This window comes from Trifolium pratense, linkage group LG3, assembly GCF_020283565.1.
Source record: "Trifolium pratense cultivar HEN17-A07 linkage group LG3, ARS_RC_1.1, whole genome shotgun sequence".
Taxonomy (NCBI): domain Eukaryota; kingdom Viridiplantae; phylum Streptophyta; class Magnoliopsida; order Fabales; family Fabaceae; genus Trifolium; species Trifolium pratense.
In genome coordinates this window covers 15,151,888-15,162,866 of record NC_060061.1, presented here as the reverse complement: position 1 = coordinate 15,162,866, position 10,979 = coordinate 15,151,888, and the positions used below count along the sequence as shown (strand labels likewise).

The 10,979-nt window shown below is 32.1% G+C and overlaps 2 protein-coding genes across 2 annotated transcripts; one reads left to right on the top strand and one right to left on the bottom strand.

The window, feature by feature from the left end:
• Positions 1–7,740: 7,740 nt before the first annotated feature.
• LOC123912807 (18.2 kDa class I heat shock protein-like) lies at positions 7,741–10,887 on the top strand. The gene has a single exon (XM_045963385.1). It carries the CDS (start codon positions 7,741–7,743, stop codon positions 8,221–8,223), a length of 483 nt encoding a protein of 160 aa, XP_045819341.1. The 3' UTR covers positions 8,224–10,887.
• On the bottom strand, positions 8,624–10,576 carry LOC123912805 (L-type lectin-domain containing receptor kinase IX.1-like). Its single transcript, XM_045963382.1, has one exon. The coding sequence runs from the start codon at positions 10,574–10,576 to the stop codon at positions 8,624–8,626; it is 1,953 nt and encodes a 650-aa protein (XP_045819338.1).
• Positions 10,888–10,979: the final 92 nt, after the last annotated feature.

Below are 10,979 nucleotides of genomic sequence, written 5' to 3'. Positions count from 1 at the left end.
GTATGATATTCCATTTTTAAGTCAAATTTATCTCTCTGATGATATATGAAGTACTAGAAGAATATTAGTATGAATTTGAAATTAGCTGAATAATGTTACGGATGCATTCAATAATATATTCAGATAGAATAACCAACTTAATTAACATTTTGCATTTCTATGGATCATTCTAGAATATTTATAATATAATGACTTAATGATACAACCTTACAATTTTAAAGATTAACTAGCATGTTATACTGCTTACAGAATAGTAGTTGATATATGAGCAAATGAAAAATGCTACAAATTTTCAGCACCTCCAACTCATAAGATCCGAAACTGGATATGAATCATAGTAGTTTGACTGCAATCTGTTCACTTTCAATTAACCTGTTGCCTAAAGAAAGAACGAACTGAGAAAAATTGCCCATTTATTATGGGAGAAGACAGTGGACCTAGGAATGGCATGTTTTGGCGATGGAGCCGATTTTTACGGTGTCGTAGCAAATCGGTATACATTGTAACTTAGCTGTTTTATTTTGGGACTTCGTGTGGTTGACTCTATCAATGAGAATACTACGATATTTTCTCCTTTTGTGACCCTTTTCTGCGCCTATTTGTAGTTTCCCTTCGATCGGGACTTACCATTAAAAAAATGGCCGTGTATGGGTAAATGATAGTTGGCAATGGAGGAGGAACTACTTTAGTTTGGAGGAAGAGCTTCATAGGAGTTTATTGAAGGTTATTGGAGGTTTATCCATCACAAAAGGAGGACGACTCGTGGTCATATGCTAATGGAGGTGGGTTCACGGTTAGCTCTAACTACTTGTATTTATTAAAAATTATCTTCATTGGAATTGGTATCAGTGGGGGCTATTTCAAAAATTTGGGGGAGGGGCTCCGTCTAGTGTTCTCTTGGAAAGCGCTACTTGGTGGGTTACCAATGGGAGAAAATTTAGTAATTAGAAGCATGATTTCAAAATGTCGTGGCTGCTTCGTGTTCGCTATGTGTTGGGGTTAATGAAATGGAAAATCACTTGCTTTAAGTTGCTTATTTCATGTCCAATGGCTTGGGTCGTATGGTCTTTGGTACACCGGTGATTTGGAGTGACTACGGTATTGTCGATAGGGCCTGCCCACACACATGTGTCGGGTGTGAGACTACATCAAGTCTCAAAATTTTGAGGCGCTAGTTATATATATGTTTAATGTTCATAAAATATTAAATGTTTATCAATGGATTAGTGGTAGCTTGTAATGATTTTGAGTGTAAGTTCTTTTGTTCAAATTCTTATAATGTCTTTTTTTTGTATTATTTTAGTTTGTCTTTTTAATAATTGATTATGATGTATTTTTTGGATGTTATATACGATAATAATTATTATCTTTTTATATTATTTATAATTTAAATTTTTTTATATTAGTGATTTGCGAACAACTATAGAGATGCTTTCGTTAATTTTGTTTCTTAGGCAGGCCGCGGCCTGTCCAACCCACATGTAGCTCCGCCCGTGGACAGAACAATAAACAATCCAACTCATTCTTAAAAATTGAAGCTTTAAGAATGGTATTTTACAAAGTTGAAGCTTTTAGTTTAGAATAGTAATAACAATAACATGGATATCAGATTCATACAATACATGTTTAAAACCATGAACATATTTTGGTATTGTCATTCCATCCTTCTTTAAAAGTCCAAATATTGAAACTATATCTCATTATTCTATTTCACTCTTCGTATTTAAACATAACAATACATGTTTATATACTATATAAGATGCCATAGACACTACTAAATAACATTGATCACCTTCCAACATCTTTTATATTATAAGCTTGTATCCACAAGCAAACCCTAAACCCTAATTTGTTTTCCATGTTTTCCCTCCATTTTATCTTGCAATTTTTATTAAAAAATAATACAATTTTGTCTTAGCTATGATTCAAACCCGCAACCCTTCAATGCAAGGCAATATTTCCAACCACTATGGCAAGTATACGAATTGTGATTAAAATTATGTGCAATAATTGATAAGCACCATCAATTTTAAAAGTATATCATATCAAAATTATTGTTGACTATATTATTCATCACGAAATTATTGTTGACTATATCAAAGTTATTATCACGTGTGATTTGGAAAGTATATATATAGGGATCAAATTACACCGGTGCAATATCTTTTATATTATAAGCTTGTATACACAAGCAAACCTTAAATCCTAATTTGTTTTCCCTGTTTTTCCTCCATTTTATCTTGCAATTTTTATTAAAAAATAATACAATTTTGTCTTGACTAGGATTCGAACCCACAACCCTTTAGTGCAAGGCAATATTTTCAACCACTATGACAATTATACCAATTGTGATTAAAATTATGTGCAATAATTGATAACCACAATCAATTTTAAAAGTATACCATATCAAAATTATTGTTGACTATATTATTCATCACGAAATATTTTTATGTTTTTCCTGATCAATGATTTTTTTTCTACCGGATCATAAATTTAGAGAATAATTATCATGTGAGATTTGGAAAGTTATTATCACGTGTAATTTGGAAAGTTATTATCAAACTTAATTATGCTAAATCAATTTTTTTTTGCAATACAACCAAACACAACCATAGTCATGTCACTAATCACATTCATTATTTTAATTTTAACATTGCAGATTTAATATTAACCGATGATCAATTGATACAATATGCATTAGCAGACCAATTGTGATTTAAATTATGTCCACAAAGTGTTAAGCTCCATCAACTTTCATAGGAAATATTTCATACGACAATTAAGCACCATCAATTTTCATTGCACAATTTAAACAATTAAAAACCAATAATCTCTTATATTATAAGCTTGCTAACATAAGCTAACTCTAAACCAAATTTTTTCCCCTCTCATTTTCTCTTTCTTTTTATTGCAGCTTTATATTAAAAAAATACAAATTTGTCATCGAACCTGCATCCCTTACTTACAATAAAACCTTTCAACCGTTAAAACATGTGCTTTAATTATGAAAGAATTTAGGAATCCTAATATGTTAACTCTGTTTTTAATAAATTTGAACAACGAAATTAATCACAATTTTTATTTATTTATGGATGTCTACTTAAGTTTATGTTCTTGATTATGTCTTTAATTTTTTTTAACCTTTAATTATCATCAATTTTTTGACCTTTAGTTATCAGCAATTTTTTTTTAATAAATAAACAAAACGATGGGGGTCCAAAATTATTTAAAAAATATATAAAATATAAAATAAGCACATAAAACAAATATAGAATAATTAGTCCATGAAATTCCCTATACTACTCTTATTGAAAATGCTCTTAGAATTTTTGTATTTTATTTTTTATTGTTACATATTACACCTAATTAGACCCATGCACCGCATGGGTCAAAGTTCTAGTTTATAAAATTGTTATTGATAATGGTCATTTTGCACTCCCGCCATCCCATATTAGATGTTTGTTTGGACATTTCACACAATTTAAAAAAGTGTGATAATTAAATAGAGAGAATGCAACATTTATTTAATTGTTCTAAAATAGTACTGATGACTTATTTGAGAGTCATGACTCCTAAAAGTAGTAATGATTAAACAGTACAGTTGTAAAATAATATATTAAAAGTAGAATAGGTTAAATATTTTTAGGTAACATTTTTCAAAAAATACATGAAATAACTTTTAAAAAAAGAAAAGAAAATTAGATTAAATTTCAAAATATACCCCTACACAAAGCACAAGGCATGCACCACTTTAAATCCTTAGCAATAAATGGAAAAGTCGATCACTTTATTTTATCAATAATGTATAATTTCTCTACTTAAAAGTCGCCGGTTAGGGCAGACAACTTGGTCGACAATTGTTTGCTCTTAGATGTAGTAATCAGCGATTGTGCAGTGGTCATCTAGTCCGCCATCATGCGGCGCCTAAGGTTGAGGGTTGATTTCTCCCTGAGGGTTGAATTTTCTTGGATATTGTAACTGGCAAGAGTCATGTTGTCACGTAGATTCTCATTGTTGAACATCAATACTTGCTGGTGCACCGGTATTTTTTTCTCCTCAAAAATTTTCTTCTTCACATCGATTATCGTGTCTAAACAGTTAACCGATAGGGTAAACGGTCTCCGCCCACTCTTTATGAATATTTTCATCTACACCTCAATTACCAACACATTAATCAATCATAAAAGCAACCGAAAGAAGACAAAAAACCCATTGCAAAATTTATTACAGCACAACAAAGCAAAATAAAGGACACATGACAATACCTTAAGATGTTTATCGACAAAGTTTGGATCGGATGTGATTGTTTCCCATGACTTGCTCACACATTTGAATCGCACGATGTCTTTTACACTAAGCTGAGCTAGGATTCCGCCGATGAGTTCCATGGGGAGGAACGCTGAGTTATTTGCTGCATTGGATCGACGACTTCGCTTTCTAACCATAGTAGAAGAAGTTGAATAAACCCTAACTACGTAACACAACTCGATCAGTGAGCGCAAATTAATTAATTTTGTGAATAGAAAGAAAGAATTTGCGGATGTTACTTCTACTGTGCATCACAATTGACAACAAAAGACATCGTGAAACAAATGAAAGTAATATGGTCCGATCCAAAACTAGGAAACACTAACAACTCTTTTTGGCATTCACAAACTGATATATTTCATACAATTTATTTCTTACCGATATCAAATCAAAGCACATGAAAATATAAGGCCATGTAGCAAATAGCAAAATATCAGTCTTAATAAATGAAAATAATTTTGTTTTATACGTATTGATTTATAGGAACCAGGAAGTATCAAATCAAGATCAAATAATGAAAGGAAAAAACTCTTCCCAGAATGCACCCATGCATGGTGGTTGAGAAAGAGATGGGCACCAGGCCATGAGCAATTTAGGTTTCCAACTGGTAAGCGCCGGTAATTTGTCTTTTCATTATTGAATGCAATATTGGTATAATTTGAAACAACATGGAAAGAAAGAAACAACAAAGAAAATAACATACCGACGAAGAAGAGGAGGGAGATAGGACGGCAGCGATGGAAAGACGGAGTTGAAGAATGGGCTAACTAGGGCTCTTTTCTACTTAATTGTTAAGTTTTTTTTTTCCACGAATTTTGGTTTACATCTCCATAAAATAATCTAGTTTAGTTAGAGGCCCATACATCTCCATTTTTTTTTTTTTTTTAAACTCGAATCTATTAATTTTTATTTGATATTTAAGTTTATTATTATATTAAAGTAAAAAGATTATTTAGAATAAAATATTTTAAAAATTGATAAAAAAAATTGTTAAACTATAAAGTGAAATTATTGTGTTATTTCTTGCAAAAAAATAATTAAATCAATAAATTTATTTTTTGAAAGCTATTATCCCATCTATATTTATGTTTTTGGGTCAAGTAATCTAGTGACCGAAATTCCACTTTTTTTAAGTTGAAAAAATTAACTATTCAAGATTCAAACCCTAACTCCACTTTTATGTATAAGTTTAGCTCAACTTTTTTGATGTTATTAGATTGAAAACAAACTTTTCTGATTGTATTCTATATATTCTTGTATTATTTTTTTGTATGAAAACAAACTTTCTCACAAGTTATTTGTTTCAAAAGCACATTTGATTTTTTTCATTTTTTTATGGATTTTAGATTATATTTATTTTTTTATGGGTTTTATATTTTGTTTATTTTTTGTAGAATGTTAATTTAATTGTTCAACTCTCATTTTCTTATAATAACTAATGCAGGATTTTAATTTATTATATATACGATTAAAAACGTATACTATAATTTTTTTTTAAAATGCCTAGTCACCGATTCAATCCAATTTAATACAATAATTATTTTTCATATAGACCGAGACATACATCTGAGTCATCCGGTATCGACCAATGATCCAATGGTTCTACCAATAAACTAATGAATCAGCACCCTCACCGGTTCGATGAACGGTTCGATTTTTAAGATACTGGTTTATATCTACCTAAAAACCACTCAAAGTGATGATACTTGTATGGTTTTTGTCAACATTTAGTCACATATACATAAAAAACATACATATTATTTAATTATTTTTTCTTTGAGTGCAACCAAATTGGGACCAAATATTATTAATCGCACATGCAAGTATTAGTCATGATCCATTGTGATTTTTTGACATGTGTCTGGTTTAAATCATGCGTGTACTTTTTTTTATAGAAGACATGCCTTTTCAGAAAGAAAAATGATGGATATAAACATGTGTGTCGCAAAAAAATATATATATATATAAACATGTGTGTCACATATAATGCAAATATTATTTATTCTATTAAAAACCCATAGTTGTTTTATACTACTCCCTCCGTCCCAATTTAATTGACACAGTTGACTGTTGTGCACTATTCACACATGATGTTTTGACCTTATTTTTCTACTAATAAACGAAAATAAATATTAGCATATAAGATGTTGTTTGATTCGTCTCGATGAATATTTTCAAAATATTAAATTTTTATAATTTTTACTATTATACAATTAAAAATATTAATCGTCAAAATTATGGATCGGCATGCATGAAACAGCCAACTGTGTCAATCAAATTGGGACGGAGGGAATAGTTGTTTTAGGGTCAGTGTTATGGTGACCACATTCATAAGTGGTACATTTTGAATCACCATTCATTATTATCATATATTTTAACGAAGGTCGATAATTTTTTCTAAAAACAAAAATTTATGAATTTTATTGTTTTAAAATTAAAATATAATTGGTGTCAGTTCAATATAAGTTATATATATTTGTTTTTGTTATTTTAATCGAACCGGTATAAATTAATTCATTATCTAAATTGTAAAACTAAAGATGACCATAACTTGTATAAAATTCTAAAACTCGAAACTTTTCTTTTAATCAAAAAAATTCATTTTTTCAATGCTCGAATCCTATAATTTAAGCAACATGTAGAGACGTGCAAAAAGATAGAAGGGAATGAAAAAAAAAAATTCTCTTTAGTGTATACTCTAAAACTTCTCAAGTTTTCAAAACATGTTAAAAGACTTTAGATTATATTAAGGGGCCTAAAGAAAATGATGTTTACTTTTGTCACCCTACTATATTTTCGCGCGACCTACGAAATCATCAAAATATTCTCATCCGCTATTTAAGTAGAGAACATCCCAAAAAAACACCCTACCTTTATAATGTCCGCTACTGAAATAGTGGTAGGCATTTTTCAAAAAATCTCGTTTTTATAATGTCAGTTACTTAAGTAGCGGAAGAGTAAAAGAGAAAAGGTGTAAGGCGCACAAGTAACCGATAAGGTGGTAAAAGTAAACGTCGAAAGAAAATTTTCAAAAAAATCTGGTGAATATCAGCACACCTTTCGTTTTAACCCAACTTCATATTATGTGGGCCTAAAAGCCCAACTTCAAAATCATGGTGATTTTTTTATTTTTATAAGCTCAAATTGATTTGAAATGAAGATATCTAGAACGTTTTTTTTTTTTTTTGTAGAGATATCTAGAACTTTCTATTTACCCCCAAATAGAAAACCTAGAACTTTCTACAACATTTGGCGCGGAAACTGCCAAACGGTTTTCGAATTTTCCAGCAAGTACTAGTTTCCTCCTATACTTGGTATAAATTCCTCATCAGTATCATCTTCCAAACCATCAAACAATTGAAAATCGCAATATTCAATAACAATCATCAAAACTTTCAAATCTTCATTCAAGAAATCACTTCGGATAACAAAATGTCGCTGATTCCAAGTTTCTTCGGTGGTAGAAGGAGCAACGTATTCGATCCATTCTCCCTCGATGTTTTCGATCCATTCAAGGATTTTCCGTTATCCAATTCCCTATCCGCTTCCTTTCCTGAATTGTGTCGTGAAAATTCTGCATTCGTCAGCACACGTGTGGACTGGAAGGAGACTCCAGAAGCGCACGTGATCAAGGCAGATTTTCCAGGACTGAAGAAGGAGGAAGTGAAGGTAGAGATTGAAGACGATAGAGTTCTTCAGATAAGCGGAGAGAGAAGCGTCGAGAAAGAAGATAAGAACGATCAATGGCATCGCGTGGAGCGTAGCAGTGGAAAGTTCTTGAGGAGATTCAGATTGCCAGAGAATGCTAAAATGGATCAAGTTAAGGCGAATATGGAGAACGGTGTTCTGACTGTAACTGTTCCTAAAGAAGAAGTTAAGAAGCCTGAAGTCAAGACAATTGATATCTCTGGTTAGATACTAAATTGAGTTCTGTGTTAGAATTGCTTTATTCTAAGGGATATTCCATTTTGAATAAATTCCAATAGTTAGAATAAAGAATTCTGGTTGAGAACGGTGTTCTGTGTTTGAATAAATTCCAGTTTGCAATAAGTATGATATTCCATTTTTAATCAAATTTATCTCTCTGATGGTATATGAAGTACTAGAAGAATATTAAGTAGGTAATATGAATTTCAAATTATCTGAATAATGTTACCGATGCATTCAATAATATATTCAGAATTCAGATAGAGTAACCAACTTGATTAACATTTTGATAATATAATGACTTAATGATACAACCTTATAATATTAATGATTAACTTGCATCTTATACAACTTACAGAATAGTTGACTGCAATCTGTTCACTTTCAATTAACCTTTTGCCGTAAAGAAAGAGGGAACTGAAAAAAATTGCCCATTATTTATGGGAGAAGACAGTGGACCTAGAAATGGCATGTTTTGTGGAAGAATTGGTAATGGGGATTCAAAGTTGAGCACCTTAATCACTTTCTTTATAGATGGTCTTGATGTGTTATTTGGATTAGCACACCAAAGTCCAACTACTAGCAAACATTCCAATTCCTTCACATCAAATTGCCCATATAGCTTTGGATCTGCTGCTGCAATGACATTTTTCAATCCATATAGCTCCCAAACCCACTCAACTAATGATACTTCACCCTTCAATTCTTGGTGGTGTATGGCTTTTTTCCCACAGGCTATCTCCAACAAAACAACCCCGAAACTGAATATGTCAGATTCCTTTCTAGCCTTTCCTGTGTCCATGTATTCCGGAGCTAGGTAACCCCTGGTTCCGGCTACAATTGTGGTTTCTGACTCTTTCTCATGATCCATCAGCCTAGCTAGACCAAAATCCCCAAGCTTAGTATTGAAGTTGGAGTCCAACATTATGTTGCTTGATTTTATGTCCCTATGAATCACGCATTTTTCCAATTCCTCCTGCAAATAAAACAATGCTGAGGCTAACCCAAGGGCTATATTGTACCTCAAGTGCCATGACAAGATGCTTCTTCCTCCACGAAAAAGATGAAAATCTAAGCTGCCATTTGGCATGTATTCGTATATTAGGATCAGTTCATTCTTCTTGTGGCACCAACCATTGAGTTTCACCAAATTTCTGTGTCTCAATTGGCTAATGATCTTCACTTCTGCTGAGTATTGCTTTATACCCTGCCCTGAATCTGCTGATTTCCTCCTCTTAATTGCTGCAACTGAGTTTGTGTCTTTAAAATAACCTTTATAAACACCACCGAAACCACCCTCACCGAGCTTCAGTGTCTCTTCAAAGTTGTTTGTTGCATCCAATAATTCCTGATAACTAATCTTTTTAGGTCCAGCACTCATTTGGAATTCTTCATCCATATTCTGATCGGAAACGGTTTCTGAATTAGGTTCTTCTTCTTTTCCTTTATTCTTCTTCCACAATAAAATTATTAATATTGCTAATAAACACAAAGACAAACATACAAAACCAACTGCCAATCCCTCCCACAATTTCTTCTCATGATCAACTTCATAATTTGCTTGGCTTGTACTAAAAGACCAAAACCGCAACGTATGTTTCTTATCTACTTTTCCTGTTGAAGCTGATATGCCAACATACTCTGGTAAATGCTCTCTTAGATCAATGGTGTGTGAAGAGTTCTGTGGCTCTTTCCCTTCAGTCAATCTATATCCAGTGGCAGAAACATTTAGAATATTATTTTTTGAACTGTATTTAGAAACACTTAGATTACCATTTTTAAACGTGTAGAACTCCACAGACTCAGATGAATACTCAGTTGAGTTTAAAGCAACTTCGCTTGCAGGCACAAGAATAACCTCTAATCCATCTTCTAAATGATTTCCTTTTAGGAAATCTGATATTGCAAGGCAGCAAGTTGTGTTCATTAAAGCAACTTCATTTCCAGGCACAAGAACAAACGCCAATCCATCTTCTATATGATTTTCTTTTAGGAAATCTGAGCTTGCAGGGAGGAACGCAAAATCTCCATAAATACTGTAATATGAAAACTTTGTAGTAAAGTCATAAACTTGATTTATGCTTCTGTCATAAAGTTTGATAAGTTTGGGATTTGTGACTCGACCAACATCAGAAGCCTTATCTGGGTCACCAGGGTAGTACCCAGTGAGTTGAATAGCGTAGTCAAAATCTTCAACAGTGGCATCTCCATCAAATTCTAGTGGCTCTTCACGATTGTGAATAAACATAGGGTAATCAAAAGACACAAGGTGAGCATGTGCAAGAAGGACGACGAGGAAAAGCAAAATTTTTCCTCTTGCATAATAAAATATAGGAACCATTTGTGTAGCTTAGCTATGTCAGAGTTGTTTTGTTTCATATATGAAGCCTAAACACTTTCATGTAGTACGTATTTATTTACTGTTCTTTATTTGTCATTTATCTAGCTTCTTTCCTGTATATATTATGTATTTGAACTATTTCATAGTTTATGTCTAAGATTTTTATTATATCCACAACTCTTGTCGATGAACAGCAAGAGGGATCACAGTCACGCTCCTAAGAATTAACGCTCAGTGATGGCGATTTTCGCAAGTGTACGAAATCGTGCAAGTAATATATTTAAAACGGTAAGACCGAGTGTCGAACTCAAGGATCGCGTTATACTGTTGAATTGTGAAGTTTACTCGATTGAACAAAAGGTTTCAGTTTAATTGGTTGCAATAGCAATAATAATAATAACAA